The sequence below is a fragment of the Corvus cornix genome, chromosome 1A (genome assembly GCF_000738735.6).
Source record: "Corvus cornix cornix isolate S_Up_H32 chromosome 1A, ASM73873v5, whole genome shotgun sequence".
Lineage (NCBI taxonomy): Eukaryota > Metazoa > Chordata > Aves > Passeriformes > Corvidae > Corvus > Corvus cornix.
Genome location: NC_047057.1, coordinates 23658297 through 23683771, shown reverse-complemented (window position 1 = coordinate 23683771; position 25475 = coordinate 23658297). Strand labels below are relative to the sequence as shown.

The 25475-nt window shown below is 38.5% G+C and overlaps 1 protein-coding gene across 1 annotated transcript in view; it reads right to left on the bottom strand.

Annotated features, from left to right (window-relative positions):
• CTTNBP2 (cortactin binding protein 2) overlaps positions 1–24989 on the bottom strand; it is an 81529-nt gene extending 56540 nt beyond the window's left edge. Inside the window, 2 exon segments of the mRNA XM_039570489.1 lie at positions 12510–12617; positions 24591–24989. Of these exon segments, the coding sequence (XP_039426423.1) occupies positions 12510–12617; positions 24591–24659 (177 nt within the window). The 5' untranslated portion in view covers positions 24660–24989.
• Between the last annotated feature and the right edge of the window lie 486 nt (positions 24990–25475).

The window sequence follows — 25475 nt, the reverse complement described above, 5'->3', positions numbered from 1 at the left end:
TTTGTTAGCTTTTTTAGTTGCCTTCTTTTTTTTAATGCAGGTGTAAATTAATATTTTCAACGTATTGTGAGATACTTCCATATAATTTTTTACGGGAAAGCTAAAAATGGAAATGTAAACATCAATTACTGCAGAGGAAATGGTATCTTGCAGCATGACTTCTGTCAATGAACACGTGATACTCAATTTTTCCTTACAATCTTAACTGCAGTCTAAACTCCTTTCTTCAGCACAGTGACAGTGCATACCTATGCAAAACCTAAAAGGGAGTTAAATTTTAATGAACTCCATACTATATGAAAAATACTTTACCAATACATTCAAAGTGTCTGTTTCCATGTTAAATGTCAAGTTTCATAAGACAAAAACTTGTGTGTCCATTTTAAGGATGAAAAAATTGAAATTCTCTGGAGAAGACTGATGATCGTAACACGCCACTCGTTCAAAAAGAGTGAAAACAGTAGAACTGAGAAATTGAAGGATACAATCAGCAAGTTAAACAAAACCAGCATACAGGTTGATTATGCTGACAGACCTACATAATTGTTTTGTACTATAAAGACATGCTCTTTATGGATGACTGAGCAGGACCATGAAAGAAGTCAAGTCATTTGGTAGAGGTACTAATAAAAAAAGAAAACATACCCAGTTAGTAATTTTTAATGTGAGACACACATACCCATAAAAAGCATTCAAACCTTTCTTGGAGAACTGTCTTGTAACAGTCATAAGCCATGCAAATATATCAGTGAAATTTGTTACAGTACAGTAGACTGCATGATATGTAAAATTTTCCTCGAAAAGTTATTCCAAGCATGAAACTAATATCCAAAAGCTGTATTATTCTCTCATTCACGAAACTTCTCAAAAAATCTGTAATTTGCAAAGTACCCCGTCTCTTGGAATCACGTAGCTTTAAATCCAAGCTTTAAAAAGCATTTTTCAAGGTAAAAAACCAGCTCTGAATAAAAGACTGTATGTTGTTTTACAAGGTTATTCGCAGTATCCTCAGGAGAAGAGATTTTCTCTGTTTCATGCAAGTATCCAAATATTATAGTGCTTTGCAAAAAGCTGTACAATTTTCTTTTCTCTATTATTATCTTATGCACTAAAAAGCATACCTGATAAAAGCACAAAATGCCAACTAATTCAAATCTCTGTGTATAGAAGGTATAGAAGGACAAACATTTAAGTAACATTTAAACAATCCTGACAAGTACTGAAGCAGAATTATATAACCAAGGTAATGATCAAGCCTGGATTTTCTTAGGGGTCTAACTCCATAAAAGGAGGGTATCATCCAACAGCACCAGATGATTATTACCACAATATTGATAAGTAGCACAACTGCCTTCCCTTTCTCCCTGTACTTGACAAAAACCTCCATGAAAGAAAAAGGTACAGACAGACAGACATATGCTTCCAATTCTTCATTATTAATTTGCTCCCTTAGAGTACTGAAAACTCACTATTTTGAAGTTGCAGATTTTAAAATGAAAATGCCATATTACAAGGCTAAGATCAGTTACTAACAGATCAGTCCCAACAAGAAAAAAAAAAACAGTGCAGTGAATATAAAATATTCTTCACTTCACACAATGTAAAAGGTGAAATTCAGGCCTTGCACTAAGTTTCTAAATGAGGAAGAAGAAAAAGTTCAAGTCATGAAACCGCACGTGGTTTTGATTGAGAAGAGCTATCTAAATGTTCCATATAAAGATTACATTAGACCTATTTTATGACAGCTTTGTTGCCTGATGCTTAAACATTTGCAAATTATAGGCCAATATTTTGTCAGGAAATATCACTGTTTGATGCTCTGATTATCTAACCGCCCAGACATTTATTTCTGAAAATAATACAGATTTTCATACTGATAGGAGTGTCAGCTGATAGAAGAGACTTGAGCTCTCTGGTTACTTTAAATAACCATTCGTCATCTAGACTTTTTTGCATGTTCAAATTTATAGTTGAAATTCATGCAAATCAATTCATAATTCTTTACATGGAAATCTGTCAGCCATTCTTCTTAAGTGTTGAAGGAAAACTGACTTCATCTCTAACCAAAGTAGAGCACTTTAACCTTCATGCTTAGCAGTTAAAAAAAAGGCTTCTTCAGTTCAGTAAGAAAACATACCAAAGACATAACAGTAAAACTTTCACTTAATCAATCTGTGCTTCTGTTTGAGTATTTAGATTTTCATAATTTCAGGCTATCAAAATCTCAGTTAAGATACCATCCCACATTACTACATGGCAATTAAATTACTACCAAACTTTACATATTTTAATGAAAAAGTATACAAATTATGTATTTACAATGCCATCATCAGGCAGAGTCAACATGGGTTCACAAAGGGAAAGGGCTGTTTAACTACTTCCATATCCTTCTGTCTAAAGTCAACCACCTCGTGGATGAAGGGAAGGCAGTGGATGTAGCTTTCCTGGATTTTGGTAAAGCTTTTGATACTGTCCCTCACAGCATCCTTCTGGACAAGTTCTCCAGCTGTGGGATGAGCAGGTTCAGAGTGCATTGGGTGAAGACCTGGCTGAAGGCTTGTAGTGAATGGGGCTACATCTGGCTGCTGTTGGTCAATAGCGGTATTCCTCAGGGCTCAATCCTAGGGACAGTTCTCTTCCATACATTCATCAATGACCTGGATGCAGGAGTCAAATGCACCATTAGCAAAGCTGCTGATGATAGCAAACTGGGAAATGCTGTTGACTCCCTTGAGGACACGAGGCCTTGCAGAGGGATCTAGATAGTTTGGTGCATTGGTCAATGATTAATTGGATGCAATTTAACAAGTCCAAATGTCAGATTCTGCACCTGGGATGGAGCAATACCAGGCACAAATATAAACTGGGAGGGGAGGCTGGAAAGCAGCCCTGCAGAGAGGGATCTGGGGGTGCTGGCTGACAGCAGGATAAACGTGAGTCAGCTCTGTGTGCCCGGGCAGCCAAGAGGGCAAACCCCATCCTGGGGTGATCAAACACAGCATCACCAGCTGGGCAAAAGAGGTGATTATCCCACTCTATTTAGCGTTGGAGCAGCCTCACTGGGAGTGCTGTGTGCAGTTCTGGGCTCTGCGGTTTAAGAAGGATGTGAAGGTGAGTGAATGCGTCCAGAGGAGGGCAACAAAGCTGGCGAAAGGGCTGAAAGGAACATCCTGTGAGGAGCAGTCAAGGACTTTGGGCTTGTCAAGTTTGGAGAAAAGGAGGCTGAGGGGTGACCTCATTGCTCTCTACAGCTTCCTGAGGAGGGGAAGGGGAGAGAGAGGGGCTGCTTTTTTCTCCCTGAGATCCAGTGAGAATGGTTCAAAGCTGCACCAGGAGAGGATCAGACTGGACATTAGGAAGCATTTCTTTGCTAAGATGGTGGTCAAACACTTCCTAGAGAGGTGATCGATGCCTCAAGCCTGTTAGTGTTTGAGAGGCATTTGGACAATGCCCTTGCAAACACATTTTAACTTTTGGTCAGCACTGAAGTGGTCAGGCAGCTGAACTAGATGGTCACTGTTCATATCCCTTCCAACTGAAATAGTCTATTCTATTCACAATATAGATTTATTTGAGGTAGTGTTTTCAAATTATTTTCAGTATTCACTGGAAGTGAAGAAGATGAATGAACAAATACATTTTACTAAATTATTTTGATTGATCAAAAGGAAAATTTTAAAGTAAACAACACTCATCTGCATTAGATTTTACACTTTGGATGTTACACTGTTTATTAAAACTTTAAAGCAATTTTCCAGCTAGAACTCCTTTTACAGATACCATTAGAGTTAGCAATTTAAAAATTTCCATGTAACAGCTTGTATCTCCATAATATGTAGCTAAAATTTTACTTTGCTATTTCAGAGAAAATTCACTATAATCACTGTTGCTCTATTTTCTAAAATTTTCCATTTATTAATAAAAATGGAGCTCCGGCTTTAGTAAGAGACCCAGTGCTAAGTATTTTTAGTACACTCTCAGAGCTTCTAAGACAGATGCCTCTCTCTGTGAGAGCAGCAGCTGGAAGGACCTGTCCACCAGTCAGAACAGCATCAAAATGGAGTGGGAGGGAGAAAAGCCTGGGAACATGTAAACCCAAGCACAACAAAAGTAATCAAAGCTATGTATTTTCAAAGGTGTTGAAAAGGACCCAAATCAAATCTCTTGTCTTATTCACCATTATTTTTTTATAAATTATTACCTTTTATTTTTTTTTGGAAGAACCAAGAACAAACCTTATACATTTTTTCTTCAGCAACAGTAACATGAAGAGACACACAAACCAAGGAAAGAAGTGTTATGTATTCAGTTCCCTTGAGCGTTGCTATCAGCAATATTACCTGTACTGTTTATTGGCATAGAGGAAATGTGTTCCCTCAACTAAAAAATGGAAAATTTCAGGTAATATAACATAGATAACAGATGACCCAGTTACATTTCTCATTGTCAGCAATGTGGGTAATGATGGCAAACAGATGAAACACTTCAAATAGGTCATATGTATATAATTCACAAAGATCACAGAAAAGGAGAAACAGTTACATTAACATGACATTGGAATTTTTTATTATTATTTTTACAAATAACGTGTGCACCTATCTCTACCCACTAGTTTATGTTGGATTATGCAGGAAGATAAACAAGGGTAGAAGAAATCAAGTGGGAAGGCAAAGCAATTATCCAAATAAGATATCAGCAGAATACTTTCAGGTGAATTGGTAGGATCATGCCTGCCAACAATAAAGATATTCAGATCTTATGTGAAAAACAAAAGGGGACTACGATCAGTTTAACAGACACTGCTGGAATGAAGAGTGAAAAGGTTGTTTGTAATGCAAGGCCATAGAGCTTTCATACTAGAAAACAAGTCTCATAGTTTCATACTTGTGTTCCCCAGTTTTAGGAGAGCCTGGAATAAAGGTATTTACCTCAGTAACGAAACTTAAGCTTAGTGAAGCAACACAGACACAGGACTGATTTAATATGGTTTAGGAAAAGTTTTGCATAGTTCAGTGCTTAATGTCACCCTTTGGCAAACAGCAAATACCTACCACAAGAAGTGATGTAACATGACTGAAAACTTATTTTGTCAACAAATTCTAGAAGAGGCCTTTATATGTGTCAAAATAGCAGGATCACTCAGATCATCAAAGTTAATTAGTCCAGGGATTTCTGCTGCCAAAAGTCCAACACCTTTTCAAAAAGGTCAGACTTGATTCCATTCATAACAAAGCATATGTTTACACAACTATTACTACAACTACAAAAAAAAAATGAACAAAAGAAAAGTAAATACAACACAATATAAACTAACACAAAAAGAATATATAAACCATGATCGAATAGGGGCAAATCAAAATTTGAATATTAAGGTTGTATCAAACAATGCTTCTTCAATTAGGTTCAAAGAGCATGCTTCAAAAATCTAAAACTTGAAATGAACAACAGATAAACCGTTCCAAACTAAGTACTATAAAAAAAAAATTTCATCTACTAACTTGTCTGAGATTTATCCCTATTTCATCATTTCATTGCAATCAATTTTAAATAGCTTGCAATAGTGAAATACTGGTTTTTGACCAACCCTTTCAGAAAAGTACAGTAAACTATTATTGGGAAAGCAAAACCAGACACATTGGAGATGTAAAGACAAACTATATTTAAAAGCAGAGAAAATGCATACACAACCATCATTAAATTCAATAAATCAAAAGTAGTGAGCAGACGAGCAAAGACATAATCTGCAGAGATGAGCAAAGACAATCTTCATATTATTAGCTCCCAAAAATTTAGTAAAAATTAATTTCTATGCAAAGAATTTGCAATATGCAAAAATGACAATGCAAACAAGGCATTATCTGACTTCTATTTCACGGTTCACTTCTGCCACCAAGACCAACAACTGCCATCATACTGTCTACAAAAATAACCTTCTGTTACACACAATTTAACATCTTCTGCTCCTCCTTCTACATAGTTACAAATTTTCCAGGACACCTGGCTATAAAACAGGCTGTCTTATTGGCTGCCAGAAACCTCCAAAACCACCTTCTGTGTGCTCTTAGCTCCATTCTGGATTCATGGGATTCATGCGTATAGGAGAATTCGAATTCACATTTTAGATTCCAAACTTAGAACAATTACTGCAGGTAAGGGTCTATAATTTATTGTATGTGTAGCTCCCTTTGACAGATTACGCTTCATATACATGCAATTTTTCTGCCTATCAGTCAACTTGAGAACAACTAAATTATAAGGATTCATTCCCTTTTTCCTGATAGCTCCCAGATTTCTTCCCTTCTAACCCCAAAATTCATTCTAGAAGTCCTAAGTCTTATAGCACAATTCTTGCAGACTCTGTGCAGTAGTTCAGGAAAAAACTTTAGTCATATACAACTGACAGTTATTGTGTTGCTTAATAATTCTATTTTAATGTGTAACTTTCATAGTACAGACAAAACCAAGTATCATCCCATGACAAGATGCAAAAGACAAATAATATTAAAAGGATATGGAAACTCTAACTGAAAAATCCAGTTTTTTTAAACCCAAATCTCAACCTACAGTGGGCAAAAGTCTGTCTTGGCCAACTGAAGGAAGCCCTACTGTTGTGATAAACTATGGTAGACTCAACTTAGATTGTCTTAAATATTGTTTGATCTATACATAAGCTTACAGAATTGCAGAAGTGGTATAGAAATATGCACACTTGACAGTTATCACCAAAACAGTTCATGTTTTCAATGAGATTAAAATAAAACGATACCATTCAGTGTTTAATCATTGCTGGTCAAAACTGAAAGACAAGTTTACTAATACAAGCCTTCCACAATGCACAGCTCAGCACTTGAAAGCAAACTAGCTTAAGCAAAAAATGCCTTCCACCCTTTGGGAAGAAAAAGACTCCATATGCCTATGGTCCTGCCTTTTGGAAGAAGGTCTTAGAGGACTAACTGCTGTCAGTTCAGCTGACACAGTCCGAGAGTAGTCTGCGAGGCAAATCAAATCAAAGTCAGGTGGGACAATGGGGACAGTTTCTTCAAAAGCATGTCCCTAATCAGAATGCTAAGGTAGGTTCACTCAAGCAGTTCATTCACAAACACACAGATATGTAAAAAATAGCCTTTATCATTATGAACTCAAGCATCTTATAAGCTACCCATAATTTCTGAAACAATCTCATCATTCCAAAACAAGTGATCCTCCTGTGATCCTCCCTTTGGGAAGACTCGTGTTAGAATACTGAATTTCTCATGCAATTGAATACTGATATCCCAGTAATTCTAAAATGGTTAGCAAGAGAGCTGGTACCTGAAAACTGGTGTTCAATGTACTATGCATTAGTTACGTCTAAGCAACATTGTGCAAATCTACACAGTAATCATTATACTCTCTTAAAAGTTGTTTATCCTTATTTTTAAACCTTGCATTTTTAGACTGCAGGATTTTTAAGTAAAGCTAATAGAATGGGTTATTAAACTTGAATGTGAATATGAGGTATTGATTGTTACAGGATGCATTAATTTCTGTCTTTTGACCTACCTATTTTATTACATTAGTATTTTTACTTTCATTACAAAATTCAACCAAGAACTCACGTACCTTTGCCAGGGGAAGTCAAAAATTATCTTATATGGATTTTCTACTTGGACATAATATAGAAACTATGGTTTATTTGTAGCTCTATTGATTAACCTGCAGGCCTGTCAAAATGCTTAGATTCAGGGAGATAAAATTCAGGCAGACATTTTTTCTTATCTTTTTATAAATTTAGGTCTAGCTCAAATTCTCTGAACAATTAAATTAGCAAAATCTGATTTTCCCTAACCCTGTACTGTACAGCTCCTATACACTGCTCAATAAAAGACAGCTCAAATCTCTGCCCTCCCCTCAACTAAGGTCCTAACAACAGTATGAATTTTCTTACCCAGCTGCTGGTTTTACAGCACTACCTATTTTTGAAATGCTTAGCATTTTGTCAGATTTTGCAGAAACTGGGTGAAAGATTAAACAGATGTTGGTAGAAACACATACACAGAAAATAAGCTTTCATGTCTTAGGAAGTTACAGAAAAAATTAAATACAGTAGGGCTTTTCAACACTGAAGAAACACCTACAACGAAGTTCATGTCGCCATTCACATATTGTCCTCCTGACTCAGCCAGGACATACACAGAATCTGTTGATTTGGAGCTCACTTATGCTCAGAGAAAGCTCATTAATATTGTAGTCAATTTTAATTAACCAAAAATATATCCACTTGTTGGTATTGGCAGTTCTTTTAGACTTTTTTTTAAAGTTTCATTAGTGATTTTTCCCAACAATCAAATAAAGTTGTTCTAAATCCATGCAATTTGGTATATTAAAAAATCTAGTACAGTGAGAATTTGCAGGTTTTTGTTCACATTAAATAATGCATACCATAGAAGCAAGCATACATTTTCAATTTACCATTTACTCCCTAATGAAATCTACATAAGAAAATAAACATATTTTCACAATGAACAGAAATCCCAACTGAATGGGGCTTTAAAATTTTAGATGAAAAGTAACCTACAAATTATTTAACTTTATGAGAGAATTACCACAAAAAGCACTATTTAGTATTTACAGATCTATTCTTGACAGCTATTACTACCACATCAATTCATCATATGAGGGTCAATGCACTTAAAAAAAATCTTTTAGAAAGTGAACAGCCACAGCAACCATTTTTTGTCTGGAGAAAAAATAACAACAAATGAATGCTGTATTTGAGATCACATTGTGGGAGGCCAGACCTGTGCTTTGATTATGTGGCCACATTACCTCCACATTAGGAATAAATTATCCCCTTATTACAGGCGGACAGTTTATTTGGATAATTGAGACAGATGGAGGCGGCAGCTATAGTTAAATATCCCTCCATTTTTAACTACGTGGACTCTCAATAGCAATTAATCATCAAGTTATTCCTCATTAATGAAATAATTTTCATGACTTAAATTTTAATCTGAATCTAATTTTAATTGCAGCACAACCATGATCATGAAGCTACTAAAATACAGAAATCACAGATTCAAAAAAAGAGAAATCATGTTAGTCACTTGGTATAGTAATTATACAAAATCAGAGCACTAATGAGAAAGATTTACACAGGAAAAGATCCTTTGAGCTGAATCCTGATGCTGTTCTCCACAGTAAATTAACTTTTGACTTGGAATAAACCTGGAAATTTGACTCTAAGCATTATAAAGGTCTACTTTTCCAAGTCTGTTGGTTTCCACAGGGCTGAATTTGTCCAGCAACTTAAATTGTTCTGATTGATAATTACTGTAACTATTTCAAGCTGGAATCAGTTGTGCATATTATAAAGGAACAACAATGTATTGTGGAAACGTGGAAGTAAACAGATGTCATCTGCATATTTCTTACAAATGAACTTGAAGTTCTGGTTTTGTTTCAAAAATAGTCTTCTAGGTATATAAAATTAATATAAAATCCAATGGAAACGCTACAGCACATTAGGAAAAAAAGACACAATAAAAAGCATTAATTATTATACGTGACACTGGGTTTGATTCTTTCTAATTTATCATGTGGCACAAATTATAGTGCCTTAATAAAAATCAACTCTTTAACTTTACTAACTAAACTTATCTTCCCTTCCCATCTCTGCCCCTAGGATGACCATTTAATTTAACAAGATTTCTTCACATACTCTCAAACTGCTGGCCTTTCTCACTTTTAATTTTTTATTTTTTTGTTTACACAGAATAAGCAGAATGAACACTCTGCCCTCTGAACAATACCCAGCGGACAGATTTTATTTCCTAGTTCAATCTTTTCAAAGTGGAGTAATAAACTCTGAAGCTTTTCTTCTTCACTCTCACTAGACTGCAACCTTTAGAAATTAAGCTTTAAATAAACAGAAAAAGTTATGCAACATCTTACAACAGCTTAATGAGGAGTTAATAGGCATCTTCTGTGATGGCTACTAGCATCAAGAAAAATCAAATTGAAAGTCATAAGATACGAATTTATTTTATGGCACAATTAATATATTGTAAAGGAACAGCCAGAAGACCTGCATCTAAAGCAAATACAATTTGGAAATCCAGGGGCATCGTTGCCCTGTCAAAAAAGCAATATTACAGCAGTACTAAGTGGTACACAGCATCATTTTGGAATTTTCTTTCTTTCATTGACACCTCAAACTGCATATAACTTTACAGCTATTTTTTAAATAAGAGGAAAAAAAATAAACCCAGAAGTCACAAAACCACAACACATTCAGAAGATTATTACTTTAGAATAGGAAACTCACAAACTTTTCCTAATTTTGAAAGAGACCATTATCTCTTTTTGAAATAATGTTAGTCTTTTCCCTTATATAAAAACTACTTCCTTCTTACTTTAAGGATATGCAAACTGTGTATGCCCGTTCATTGCAGCAAATCTAAGTACCAAATCTGACACAATTACACTGGAATTCTCTTGTTATACACTTTTATAAAAGACCTATATTTGGCTATCTAGTTGTTTATTTTTGTGTGCTGCTTGGAGACTCCAGTTGCTAATCCTGCTGACTTGTGGCTTCCCAGTTAAGAAGCCAGAAGATCCAAAACATGTTGTAGTATGATACTACATGTTCTACAGCAGTAGAACTACAGTTCTTTAGCAGGTATGACTTCCAAGTTTCGCAATACTAGCACAGCTAACCAGGCAAGCTGCCAGGAAGATTTGAGTTACACACTGAGTTTATTTAGAGAAACTAGAAATTGAGATGCAGGAGAAGGAAAAAAAAAGCCCAACTGAACAAAAAAATCCCACCCCCCCAACTTTCAACATTTAAAAACTTTCAACATTTAAATACTTTATGTGAAATTGAGCTACTTTTTATATTTATCTGTATTAATCATCAAAACCCATTTTGTACATACTACCCAATTCAGCAGGTACATGTGAATTTGATATAGACTTTTTTTCTCCTGGGACAGCAATACGCTGAATATTTAATGTTTACTATCATTAAATGCTTACTTCATTTTTATTTCCTCCTCTCTTCTTTCCCATTTTTCTCAATTTCAATACATACATTTTTTGATATGTAGTGTAGTAGCTTGTTCCTGAATATTTACTAGAACTGAATATTCTATTTGCATTCCTTCAAAGTTAGAAGAGTCAAAAAAAGAGATTTTGGATGTGCTGTGCGCACTATTTCCACTTTTACAAAACCTTAACTGGCAGGCAGGGAAAATAAAATTCCTAGTCCAGGAAAATGAGCCATGAAGTTTTAAAACAGCTAGATGAAAAGGCAGTACATTTCAACATATGCATATAACTGAAGGCCAAACACAAAATAACTTCAAAGTGCAGTAATATTCCAGAAAAATATTAATCCTAGTGTCTTATTGTCATTACAAAATGAAAATTACATTTTTTAAGAGAGGTTTACACCTATAAAGTCTTCAGTTATTATTTCAAGTACATCAATGACAGCTACTTTAAAGCTCCATTTGCAACAAGTGATCTGTAGCCATCACAAAACAACTTAAAACTGAGTAAAAACGCATTTACAATTGTTACTGTGACATTTCAAGTGGAAAATGTTCCCACACTATTTGATAATCATTATACATACTGCTAAAAACTAGCACTAGATATATTATATTACATTAAGGTTTTGCTTTACCATACCTTCAATGCCTTAAAGAGCACTATTTCCCTTTATTCAACTATGAAGTTATGAATATTTTTAAACCATAGAAGACTGTTTTTTCCCCAAACCTGAAGTCTGTTTGGTAGTCCTGTTAAATTTTATTTTGATCCAGATCAAAATATTACATATTAAAATCAATGTGGTCATAAAAAATAATATTTTAATTAAACTAGTTTTGTTTGTACATTTCCAGTCAACTAAGTCACCTTTCAGACTGCAATCTTATGAAGCAGAAAACTAACCTTCACATATGCCTAACACAGTAAAAACCTAACCAAGTACTTGTGAATGCTGTTAAGAGTATATATCTCATATTTCACCTTTTATTAAAAAAAGGCAAACAACCAAAAAAGCCACAAAAATATTTCCCTAAGTGGATATGACCACCTGGTTTTTGTCCCTACTTCCATCTCACTGAAAATGAAAGCATTGAATAGAGTGTATGACTGAATATAGCTCATTAGAACAAATTACAAATGGACTGAATTTTTCTTTGATGTTATTCCTTCCTTTCACAAATAACAGACTTTAGAATATAAAAGAATTTTAAAAAGAAGCAATTTCACAGGTTTTTAACTTATTTCTTTGAAATTTTGTTGGTATTTTAGACCAAAATTACATAGAATTACCAAATGGCTACAATTAAACAAGAACATATTTTGTGATTACTGAGATTTAGTCAACCTAAAACTTTAAAAATCACGATTTACTCTTTCACTAATAATATTCTATGTACAGTATAAAGGAAGTGGCAAAAGAGAATTTCAAAAATAGCCAAAAAGCAAATCATAACAACCAAATTACTTACTCGCAAGGCTTCAATCACAAGGTCTCGTGCTTCTAGTTCTCCTTCCATTACACTCAAAAGCATTCGCAGTTCTGCTTTGCTCAGGTTATCCACATCAAACTCTCTTGTCTGTAAGAAAGAAAACACTGATGAACACACTGACTACAACAGTTACTGTAATTTTGAAACACAGATGTGCCAGCAACCATCTACAGTTGTCAAAAGTTGGTCTCTTTATTTGTACTATATAAAGTCAAAATTAATAGTGAATAGTCTCATTCTTTTTTTTTTTTAAGTGAAGAAATTAAAGCCTTCCCATATTACACTGTTTCAAATTGTTGCAAGGGATCAATCCTGCAAAGCCTTGTGAATGATAGGGGTGAAACGGTAAAGCTACTAACTTTGTGAGTAACAGTTCCCTTGTGAAGCTTCACAGAGGCTGAAACAATTCAGACCCGAAATAGCACTACAGGGAGGAAGGCAAGAGAGAGGGAAAGGATCTTAACCACGGCTCACCTAACGCACCTGTGCAAACAGCTACCCAAGTTATCACCACACACTGTGCTGAATGTGAATTTCTGAAGAACAATTTGTGAAAAGACACAAAATCTTATGTGCATGCTTTATTTGCAGTCTCATTTGTTTGGCTGGAGGGAATGGTTCAGGTTTAAGAGGCACTAACAAACAATAGTTCATAGCAACACTATCTTTCCACTCCACAGTTACCAAGATTAGTGTAGGTCTGACTGCCACCCTGAGCAAGACAGAGAAATGAGTTAATACTGATGAATAAAATCATTGAGCACATACTCGGTGTATACTGCGAATCTCAGTAGGGCTTCTGTAAAATCAAATTCACCTCCCAAACTGCTACACTTCTGTAACAATGTCAACAGGCACATGGCAAAATGGATCCACTGGACACTAATGTATTTGAACTTTCCAGAAGTTTCGGAAAAGGTTCTGTATCTACTATTATTATACAGAAACTCCTATCCGACTGTATAGGAATAAAAGACACTTCATGGATAGGAAGCAAACATCATGGGTAACAACCATTTTCCAAGATGGAAACAGGTAAGCAGGGAGCACCTCTGGGACCAGCCTTATTCAAGTTCTTCATTAATAACCTGGAAAAAACATAGAAAAGTGGCAGAGAAAGCTATTTCACGTGGAAGTTGGCACATAATTCTTCACATATAGGTGAACAACCTCATTTTTCCACTATCTAAACCCCTGGTAAACCAACATCTCAAGTACAGCATAAAATCTTCATCTAAAAGTGTAGAATTGGCTAACTAAAAGAATGAAGTGAAAAGGAGTAAGTACTATATGAGGAAAGACTACAAGGCTGGAAGTCTTGATTTTGGAGGTGTGGTGAGGAGAATGTTATAATATTCACAAAATCACAAAGGTAGGTAGGATTAATACCAATCTGTTGTTCACCATCCTGAGTGCTAACACAAGTAGTGAATTTAGAAGGGGATTACTTTCAGGGGGAGAAAATAGTTTTTATTCCATGTGCTAGATTCAGCTGCCCAGATTGATTTTCATTATTCTATTATTCCCTGTAAGGTAAATGCTAGACTCCTAGATATGATGTAGATGTGTTTACTAGAAAAGCCCTGCAATGCAAACACTCAGCTATCTTCAGGATGAAGTAATCTGTTGCCAAATTAGGTGAGCGGTGTATCTGGACATATTGTCTATCTTCCCCAAAGCACATAAAATCTAAACATTCAGCTACTCAGGAGCTTAAATTCAGTATAGAAAAATGCAATAAAAATTAAGGCAAGTACCATTTCTACTTTCTCAAGGCAAGAGGATGGCAGAACGGTTGTTCTTCCCTCAGGCTAGAAGGCCATAGATATAAAAGACCCAAAACCTGTATCTGTGTTAATACTAACACAGTATTAACTGTGTTATACTTTCACTTTGCAGTTAAAACACACAGAGGTGCACAAATGGCTACTGAGAACTGTAGGTCAGAACTTTAGCTACTTACATTCAATGTATGTTGGATTGAGCTTCCTCATTTAGGTGAGTAACACGGATCAACCCCCCTGCACAAGCAGGGTCATCCCAGGGCACAGGACTGTGTCCAGAGGGTTCTTGAATATCTCCAGCCTCTCTGGACAACCTGTTCCACTGCTCAGTCACCTGCACAGTAAAGCAGCTCTTCCTCATATTCAGGCAGAACCTCCTGTACATCAGGTTCTGCCCATTGCCTCTTCTCCTACTGCTTGGCACCACTTAGCAGAGTCTGGGCTCCATCCCCTTGGCACCCTCCCTTCAGATACTGACAGACATGGATTAGGTCCCCTCTCAGTCATCTCTTTTGGAGGTTGGAAAGTTACCTCAGTTTGTCCTCATAAGAAATGCTCCAGTCCCCCTATTTCTATTAAGCCTAACTGTTTTGAAGACGGGGCCATCCATTCTAACCAGAACTTTATCCTGGACAACAGTTATCTTCTATTTTTGCTGCCTGGGTCAGCTATTTCTCTAATCCCAAAAATACCTCTTACTCTCCATGCCAATGAATCAAGAGAAACAACCAGTTTCTCTGAAGGCTTTTTCCAATCTGTGCTGCAGCAGCCTCTCACAGTTCTACATAATGCTCAATGATCTAAGGACACGTATAAAATGAAAAGTCACTAAACTTATACAGCTCCTCATTTAATTTTGTGTCAGTAGAGTAGATTTTACCTTACGGGCTGCAGCACTTTTCACTCTGGGTACTTCTAATTACTAAATTTAATTCAGTCAGATACAAGGACCCACTTATCTGCCATCCTTCTTCTGTGAACAACTTCATAAAACCTAATACCTCAAGGATAGGAACTGGTTTCTTCATACAACTTCCTTTATAATAGAGAAAAAAGTCTCTATTTTTCAGATGGAAAACTAATGCAGGGATTTTTTTTTTCTAAAAATAGAAAGCAAGTAGTACAAAACATAATATTCAGTAATGGTCTTTAAAGATGACATTCAATGGTGTATCCACTACATTATCTTTATATTCTAAAATATGCTTGTCTCTTCTGACAAAAAAAAACAAAAAACAAAGGCACTGAAGGCTTCAACAGTCACAGACAAAGTTAATAGGGGCATCCACAAAAGTACAGTACACAAAACATGATCCTACTCTTTTGCCCAAGTCAGTAAATTCAGTCTGCCAGGAGGTGTAACACAAGGTAGCTCTTTGTCAAAAGACTGTAGATCACGGGTGAAACATCAATTATCTGCAGTCTTTCCTGAGTCATAAATGAAAACATTCTTCCATTCTTATCAAACCAGAGACACTCTTCAACATATGTGATGCAGTGATGAGATTTTTAACTAAGCATCTGATTAAGCGACTACAGTAAATTTCATTCAAGTATACACCTTGAACTAGAACATAAGAAAAGACAGCAAAAACTAGCAGTTAAGAGTGATCTCTGGTAATTTATGATTAGATATAAATAAACACAAAGAAACGTTAACAGAAAGACATTCCAAAAAGATATTCAACTTAGTTTTTATATTTTTAGTTTTAAAAGCATTAAATAAGAACTAGTAAAATCACTTCATATCTAAACAATTCTAGCATATGACACTAAAAACTCACTTACTCAAGCATCCTGTCTCCAAAAACAGCCAATAAGGGATGCCTTGAAATCACCATTAGAACAAAACAAGCCCGTAATGATACTTTGCAGAAATATTCTCCCAACCTCCAGCAAATTTCAGCTTGTTCACCTTCTGAGGCAGAAATTGTCATTTTGTACATAGCAACCCTCAGCTGACATACCTGCTGAGAACCTGCGCCCTTGCTTTTTGAATCTTTATATAATTTTAGCATCCACAACATTCCACAGCACAACTACACATTTTGTGTAGAATCACCACCTTTGCTGTCAGTTACTTTTGTCTGATGCCTTCTTGTTTTTAAGTATGAAACTGTCCACAAGAAGAGACACACTAAACAGAAAAAGTGCTTTTTAGGATGAAAGATAACACCATCATTGTTCTGGTCTTGTTTATGAACAATTTTATGCTCATTAAGGCTTTTTTTCCCCCCAACTTTATTTGACAAATTCTGCAATTGGAATGACTACTTTTTTCCAGTACTTTAAGGTCATCTTCAATTTGTTCATTATGGATAAGCAACATCGAATCCATTCACACAGGATAAGAGCGTGCATGGCAGTCACTGAAGATGCTACCACGTCTTTTCCTCATACACATCTCTGAACCAGCACTCACGGAGTTGCAACATGGCCTACCCTAAGTGGACCAAAATCCATAGTTTAAAGATCTAAAATATTCTCAAGCATGGCTGAAAAAACATCTTTCAGATTTGAGCAGATAAAGCATATAATGAAATAAAACTATCCTCCCTTTTTAAACACTCCATGCAATCTTCTGGGATCAAGATGTCAGTCATGCCCCACGTTCTTATTCTGAGAGAACATTGTTTGGCCAAGGCATAGAAAAAACTGCTATTTAGATCTAGAAAAGCAATCTTCCTAACGTCTTCCAGTGGAGCAGTAAGTCTTAGATCTCCAGAAAATAAAGACTGCAGTAGTACCTCATGGCTTATATGTCTTCTCGGGTTTTGCTAGAATGCCAAACTGTAAAAATGTAACCATCAACTTAACAACTACGTAACCAAGCCAGCCATTGTATTGGTTTTATAACAGAGATACCAGAATATGTTGCCCTAGAAAGATATTTTGTATATACAACCAAAATACAAGAGAATTTTTTCCTCTACCTCTTTCCAATTTTAAAATGTTTGGTTTATTTGATCTATAAGAATAAAGTACCTGAAAAAGACTACTTCAGTTCTCTATGCCTCTAAAACTCCACGTTATTTTCCAAGATCAGTTTTGTAAGGGGTGTATGTTGCCTGGCAGCAAGTGCACTGACAATGGAGCAAACTGCTAATTAGCTAAAACTCATTCAACTACCTGAATGTGCATCACAAAAACAGTACAGGCAAAATGATACCAGCATTGCTAAAAACTAAATTAAATTCTGCCAAGCCAAAAGGAAGAAAAATCCATCAATTCTGAACAAAAGAAGGACTACTCAGAACAGCAGTGATCAAACTGGAGAGGCATTTTCCTGCCCCCATCACCTTTGGAAAAGATAAAAAGAAGACGAAACTGGAAGACCACCGTGAGGCACAGGAACAGAATGGAGTCTCTCACATGTAAAGCAATTTAGAGTAAAAATGGTAAAAGTCTTTACAGTTAAATGCATCACACCACTCTCAAAGAAAAACCCCCAAAACAAAACCAAACAAACAAACCCACAAAACAAAAACAAATCCCCAGAAAATATCATGAGGGATAGGCAGTGCCAATAGTTTGCTTTTGCTGACATAGCCCAGTTGATAGTACTGGCAACCTCAGGAGCTAAAAGTGCTGTTCATTGTGCTATCGCAGCAACCGTTAAAAACTCTGCTGCTTTCAGCAGAAGCTTGAAGAGATAGGTAAAGTGTAAAAGCCACAACTTTGTACTTTCCCCAAACAGAACACAGGCAAAAAACAAGTTAGCTGTGAATTAATCATAAATGACCATAGAAAACAAGTTCTTTCTTGCTCAGAAAGCCTTTTAAAAGATGGAGCTGGGTAATAACCAGGACTTGGGGAAGAAACCTGTGGAGCATAATTGAGGGCTGAAGTGGAAGGGTGGGAGCAGGGTGGGGAGAAGTATAAAAATGGTGTACAATATGACACATAGGGAAAAGCTGTCAAAAGTAAAAAATAGTATTTTCAGAAGGGAAAGGAAAGGTAAATATCTACACTTATTACATATTTTAAATTGAATTCAAATCAATACACAGGTGAATCCTCTTGAAGATTCACAAAGCAGACTTCCCAGATAAGGTTCTAAAAATAAAAAAGGTTTGTTATTACTTTTTAGGCTATACAAAATAAACTTCTAGTATAATGATGGCCTCACATCTGCCAGACCCATGAAACAACTGCACCAGAGAAACACAACCATGATTCATATGTTTTACAACACCAAGTATGTTTCCCAGGTACAACTCATCTGATCAAGTATAAATATCTACTTTGACTAATTCTCTTTAGTTTCCTATAGAGAAGTATTTAATGTGATTTGCAATGTCCCAGGGATCAGAGATAGCTTTTTTGGGACAGGTAGATTTGATACAGAACTTAGGAGAATCACCCATGCCAACCAGACTAGTAGCAGAAGTCCAGCTGGGATACCCCAGAGTACCACATGTGGGCCACTAAAGGTGAAAACCTAAAGATGCATGTCTTGTATATATGTATGTAGGTATGTAAGTGAGGTACCTAATGGTACCGGCTATGCAAGCCAGGTACCCAGTGTCCCTTTATTTTCAATGGAGAACTAATCAGCCCAGTCAAACAGACAAAAAAGCTATTCAGTTAACCACTGCCAGAACTATTTGCTCACAGCTCCACTGACTATAATAGGATATTAAACACTGCATATGCACATAGACACCTAAATTTAAGTGTCTTGAACCCCATTCACACCTCCACCCATACCTTCAAGAGTCAGCTGCCAAAGTCACTTCACTCAAAACCAGTAAAGTTCACAAACCTGCTTCTAAAACAGGTTATTCCTTCTAGCCACTTATTTCACCCTACCAACTATAAAAGGAAGTGGGTATGTGGTCAAATGAATCATAGCTCTTTTCTAATAAAGAAAACTGCAAACAGAGAGACTGCTAAAAGAAGTGGTTATAATATCCACACAGTATTCATGAATACTTCAGGGAAAACCACAGTTTATTGCTTTGCCTGTGGAAAGCTTGTTCTTTAGTCTGAAACTAGGGTAAGAATCTGTGATCCCATGCTTCACCAGAAATTATCTGATGAAAAAATACATGTCCATTTCTCACCACATCCAAGATGAATTTAAGAATTAAGATATAACCTTAAGGAATCTTCTTAGTAACAGAAAAAGGTGTGAAGGCAGAGAAATATCTTTCAAGGAAAAGCAATGTCATTGAATTTGCTCCCCAACTAATATGGAGTTTTTTGCTGAAGAGAATATCATCTGATGTTAACATTCAAGACTCATCAAATTTCATAGTCATACCTAAGGGATCATGAGGGTACTGTATATGCATTTAATTATACCATCCATTAGCTCAATGACTTTTATTGGATTGTTCACCACAAGAAGTTACCCGCTTATTCTGCCCTCCTCAAGCACAGCTCCCCAGTTTTCTGGGCTTTTCTTTAACAGGTGTGGGGGAGGTTTTGGTTAGCTGTTGTGGGCTTTCTTGGCTTCAGATAACAGCAAAACTTTTAATAGTTTCAACATTAACCATAAATATACCTCAGAGCTGGGAAATTTATTTTGGAAACAACAATAACAACAACAAAAAAACCCCACCAAAAACAAACAAACAAAAAACCCCAAACAAAGAAGCAGTCCCCAACCCCTCCAAAATTACTAAGACACTGACCTTTGTACACACCCAGATATCGTCACAGCTATTAAAACATTTTTGCAATCTACTTAAAGCCACAAAGATACTTTGTCATTTTTTATTTCAGTGCAAGTTAGGTTTCTATATAGATTGAGGCCCACAAATCTTCTTTAATCATGTTTAAATTCTTACTTAGATTTAATGGGCAATTTATGTTCAGCAAGTTGCTTTCAAATAAGTAACTTCTAAGGCAAATAGTATATGATTAGATACAGATATGGGTACTCACTGTTGAAGCTATCTCTATTTTCCAAAATTTTACACCTTACTTTGTGCTACAAGAGAACCAAAAATCAATGTCCAAGAAAGCTTTAACTCACGTATCATTTGTACATACCAGTATGTCTTCCCTAAACCTACTTGACTGCTTCTGGTTTACACGTTCAAGGATTATACAGGTTTTTTAAATCAATTGCTCCTTTTCTTGGGTAGGAGTAGGTGCACAACCAGAATGCAAACTGCTGTCTTCCTGAGTGCTTTCCTTCCTGTCCTAATTTCCATCTCTACTCCTATCTTGGTATATTCCCTCTGAGGCCAAAGCAATGCTTACACAAATGAAGTCAAAACACTTGGGAAAACAACAGAACTTACTGTATCCTACAGCTTTGCACTTCCCATGCCACTTTCACATATCTGGCTCAGAATTTTCACCTCTGCACTTCAGCTCTAATGACAGTGTGACAGTCCACATTTGGAAGAGAAAGGAACATTTGCAAAGTGGACTGCATTCAGTGGCTTTCTTTTCTCATCCACAAAGATCCTCACAACACAGGAAGAGAGGATGTGCTGCAGGTTGTGTAGTAGAAGGCATAGAAAAGGCAGTGCTGTAGTTTGGAGAAGGGGGAGGAGAAGAAGAAAGGAGGCTTGAAACATTATCACTGCAAGACAGATTGAGACCAATCTCTCACCACAGAGAAGGAGGAGAACTAGAACAGACAGAACTGTGCTGTCTCTGCATGTCACCTATATGCTGACACACAAGAGCATCACACATCTGACTAGAAGAAAATAACTTCTCTGAATGATAATGCCACACTGAAAACCTGTATTCAGTTGAAGACAGGGTTGCTAAAGTCCTTTTGTAAGTGACCATTTTCCAGGATGTAATCTCTTGTAAGAGATTTAGTCTTTGCTTTTCAAGGCTATGGTCTCATTTTTTGCTACTTGCAGTAGTTTTCAGATAAGAATCCTTCCAACTGATCTAAATCAGCCTACATAATTGATACAATCAAGCCATAATTTAGCATTTCACTATATTGACCAGAATGGCAGTTCTACTACGAACATTCTTACTGATCAATAGACAGTGAATACACCAAGCTACGCACAAAATACCCCATAATGTCACCACAAAGTATCATGGAATTTCTCTCAGTTATATATATATTTTTTTTTGTTTGATAGTTTTTCATGTAGTGTAACTTTTTTGTCCTGTTACATGACCCACAGCAACCCAGAGTGAGCCTTTGGAGTATGCACACATTCTCGATGCAATTTTGCAGCAGCATCCTTACTCACTTTAGTGGAGTCAAGATTCCACTCTATCAATATCAGCTACATGTACAGCTTTACAGACAGTAGAAGGTACTGTCTTTGAGGGAAAAATAACATTTATGCTTTTGATCACTGCTCAAGCAAAAGCAAACCCAAAAATTTTACTGAATAATTTCAACAAACTTCATGTTTGATATACCAGGCTTTTCGTAGGCTTTGTTAAATCCACACTGAAGTGAAAGTGTGTGACAAGCCAACCCTCTCTGCACAGTAGGCTGATGTTCAACGTTTCAACAAAAAGACTGTCAAATTGGATTATTTCTTGCTATTATATAATCATTATTGGTAGACATTAGGCAGATGGAAGTCATTCAAAGATGTTTTAAAACACACACATATGTTTTCTCTCAATTCTAGTCCAAACGGCACCAACACAATTTCAGTGACTTCAGTGCAATCATGCTGAGCAGGTATGAAAAAGGACCAGAACCACTCCCCTGCCCTTTTTCCCTATCATTCGTCCCATGATAAAAATACCAATATTTTGTGGAAAAGAAGTGATGGGTTTACCAAATGCTGTGTTTTATCCAAGGAAACTCAGAATAACAAGATTATCAGCTTTGTTCCTAAATGTAACATACTATGGAACAGTCTAGGCTTTTTCAGTCAAATTCCCTGGTGAATGTAAAAAAGGGAGGGAAGCACTTCCCTTCCTTTTCTACAGTGCTTCTAAAAAGAGCAGAGAAAGTCTTTATTTCCCAGTGATGTTATTGATAGTGTATCAAGACACAAGAACAGTATTTCGTATCAAGAAACCCTGCTGTACTGTCCTGTGTCACACACCTTCTGCTGACAGCATAAAACTTACACATTAACACATCACTATTACAAATACTGTTCTCACAGCTTTTTACTGCACTATTTGTGCAATCAGGATTCTGAGAACTAAAAAAAATTTTTAAAAATCAGAGCGAAACTAAAACCCAAAAAGAACCCTAACCTAAAACTGTACTGAAAACAATACTTTGTAATAAGTTGAATTTTAGCGTGACTTATAGGATAGTCATTCGAATGATTATGGTCACGCAAAAAGTAAGCAAGATGATTCAATTCATAATTCTGTATCTCCCATTTAAAGACAGAAAATAAAAGCTATTCATACTAACCCTTCAAAAGAAATATTTAAGTATCGTAAATGTATTTTTAAAAAGTATTTTCATTACACAGAGGTATTCTTTTTATTTTCCAGTACAAGAGATAAAATTAATCAACAATAAAATGTTTATGCTGGTAAGGAAAAAAACATAAAAGGAAAATTAATGACTGAAGGCAAATTAAAAATGAAAACAATAATTTAAAAAATACTTTGTTATTGCTCAAGTATAGCTATTATTTTTGTTAGGGAGAAACACACAGTTTACATCCTAGCATCTCTTCAGTTTTAGAAACATATTTTAAAATGAGTGTGCAATGCAGAGCTATCCCTCCTACCTTTCACAATGAGAACACCAAATTGCATGAGTGGCTTATACTCCACTGCCTAACAGGGCAATATTGAAGTGCTACTTGTTTGATATCTTAAAACTGAAAATTAAGGCAGTATTAATATGAATATACTAAAGAATTTAGTACAAATAATTTTGGTCAAAACCCGGGCTTTAAAGTATTTAAGCCTGCATTTGTTAATTCTTACCACAATATTCATTTATGGCATGGTTATATCATTGTTTTAAAAGACAGTGATGTTATAAATATGCACTGCGTAAGGTTTACTTTTTTAAAGGAAAACTGAATTTCCACAACACTGCAGATTTTAAGACACAGAAGGACAATTATGTACACGGTTGGAACAAGGTTTCAGATACGAACTAGTGCCTGTTTGGAAGTAAACAAGATAATAAAAAATAAAATGCTAGCAATAACCTAAATTTCAGAGAAATTAGAGTCCCCTCCCTTCGGGAGTCATCGCCTTCAGGACCGATCCCGATCAGAACGGGCACCACTGCGGTTTTACTGCCCTGAACTTCGCATGTCGCTACGAGACCGAGCAGCTACAGCCTGACTCTGGACCTGCGGCTGTCGGCCAGGCGAGTACCTAGGGCTGGTTCGCCTGGGAAGTCCCCAGACAGGCTGGACCACGCCAGGTCTGGGATGCACCGGGAGAGGGAGAGCCGCCGGGCTGCAGGGGTCTGCCAGAGCACGGGCGAGGAGCCGGGGCCCAGCAGAGGCGCAGACCGCCCGAGAAGACGAGCCCTGCAACCCTCCCTGGGGTCGTGTGGAGCAGGAGAGAGGAGCCCAGCGCCGGCCCAGGGGAGCGCAGCCTCCCCCAACACCGCTCTTTAACCATCGGCTGGCACCGCACCGCAGCCCTGCGCCTCCCTCCTAGCCGCCTCACCCACCCGCAGAGAGGACACGCCGGCAGGGAGGGAGGTTCTGCTCGGCTTTTGAGGATATTTTAAGCAGGGAGCCAGATCCTGCCCCTGGGGCGCGAGGCCCGGGAGCGGAGACGTCGCCACACATCCGGCACTCGGGACGGGGACTTGGAGCGGGGGAAAAGGATGGTGCCTTTGCGCCGAAAACGCCTCACCAGAGGCAGGCGAAAGCCAAGCGCCTTGCGGGCCCGGCAAAGGGTTAAAGAGCAACATTTCCCCCCACCCCGGTCTGACAGGTCCCCGGCCGCTGTCAGCACCTCAGCCCTCCCGCAGAGCAGGGGCGCAGCCCCCTCGCTGTGCGAAGCGGCAGGAAAAGGGGGGTGGGTGCGGGAGAGGCGAGACGGGGAGCGGAGCCCCCTCCATGCCCCTCACCGGCGCCGCACGCCGACCCCGCGCCGGAGCAACGGGAAGGAACAATGGGAGCGAGAACCCACCGCCCCGGCGGAGGGAAAGAGGGAGAGCCGCAACGAGGGAGACCCCGCGCCCCTCTCTGGTCTTGCCCGGGGCGGGACGGGGCTCGGTGGCGGCGGGTCCCGCAGCGAACCCCCGTCCCGCCCCGGGGCAGAAGGAGGGCGGAGGGACAGAGCGGCGGAGGCAGGTCTCCCGGCACCGCTTCGTCCCAACCCTATGGGGAACCCTCGTCGCCGCGGCTGGATCGCACCCCCCCTCTCCCGCCAGGCCCATTACCGCTACCGTGGCCGCCGAGTCCTCCCGCCCGCCAGAGCCGGGCTCGCCGCTCGCTCCCTCCGTCGCCATCTTCCCGCTGTATCGGCTCCGGCGCGGAGCGCGGTGCGGAGCCGAGTGGCGGAGCCCCCGCCGCCAGGCGCTTAACCCGCTCCCCGCCGGCAGCGATCCCGCCGGGAGCGGGGGCGCTTAACCCCTGCGGCGCCAGGCAGGCGGGGCTGCCGAGCCGAGCCGAGCCGCCCCCTGCGCCGGCAGAGGCGAGCGACTCCCGCCGCCGGGCGCTCGGGCTTCCCAACCCACCCGCTCCCCGTCCTCCATACGGCGGCCCGAAGACAGGCGGAGGGGGAGCGGGACCTCGCCGCGGGCGGCCGGCGCGCAATGGTGGCGGAGGGGAGTGTCCCCGCTACGGCGCTACCCGGGCCCCACGCACGCACCGCTCTCCTCCCTACCCACCCCCGTGGCTTAGCAGCAGGAGAAGGAAGGGAAAGGTTCTGGATGGGGCGAGAAAACAGGGAGTTGCAGTGGGTTGGGTTACCTGATCAGTGAGACCTTTAAACCAGCTGAAGTCTTTGAGGGAAGGGCAACTGTGCCTTTTCCTTTCTGGAGGCGCTGACTGGAGGAGTCATCTCTCCCACCCCTATGGAGAGGTCTGGAGGAACATTTCTGCTGCTAGCCATTGCTTGGCTGGCTTATTTTCAAGGTGTATTTTCAGAGCCTGTGTGAGGGTGGACACTCAGCCAGGCCCAGTGTTTTGGCACCTCTCCGACCCGGTGCTGGAGTTCATCCTAACCTGGAGCTGCCCTTTGCCATTCCAGGCGCGTACTGAAGCCAAATCCTGTTCAGAATTCTTTCCAGAGGAAGGTTTTGGCTGCTGAGCTGAACCCACTA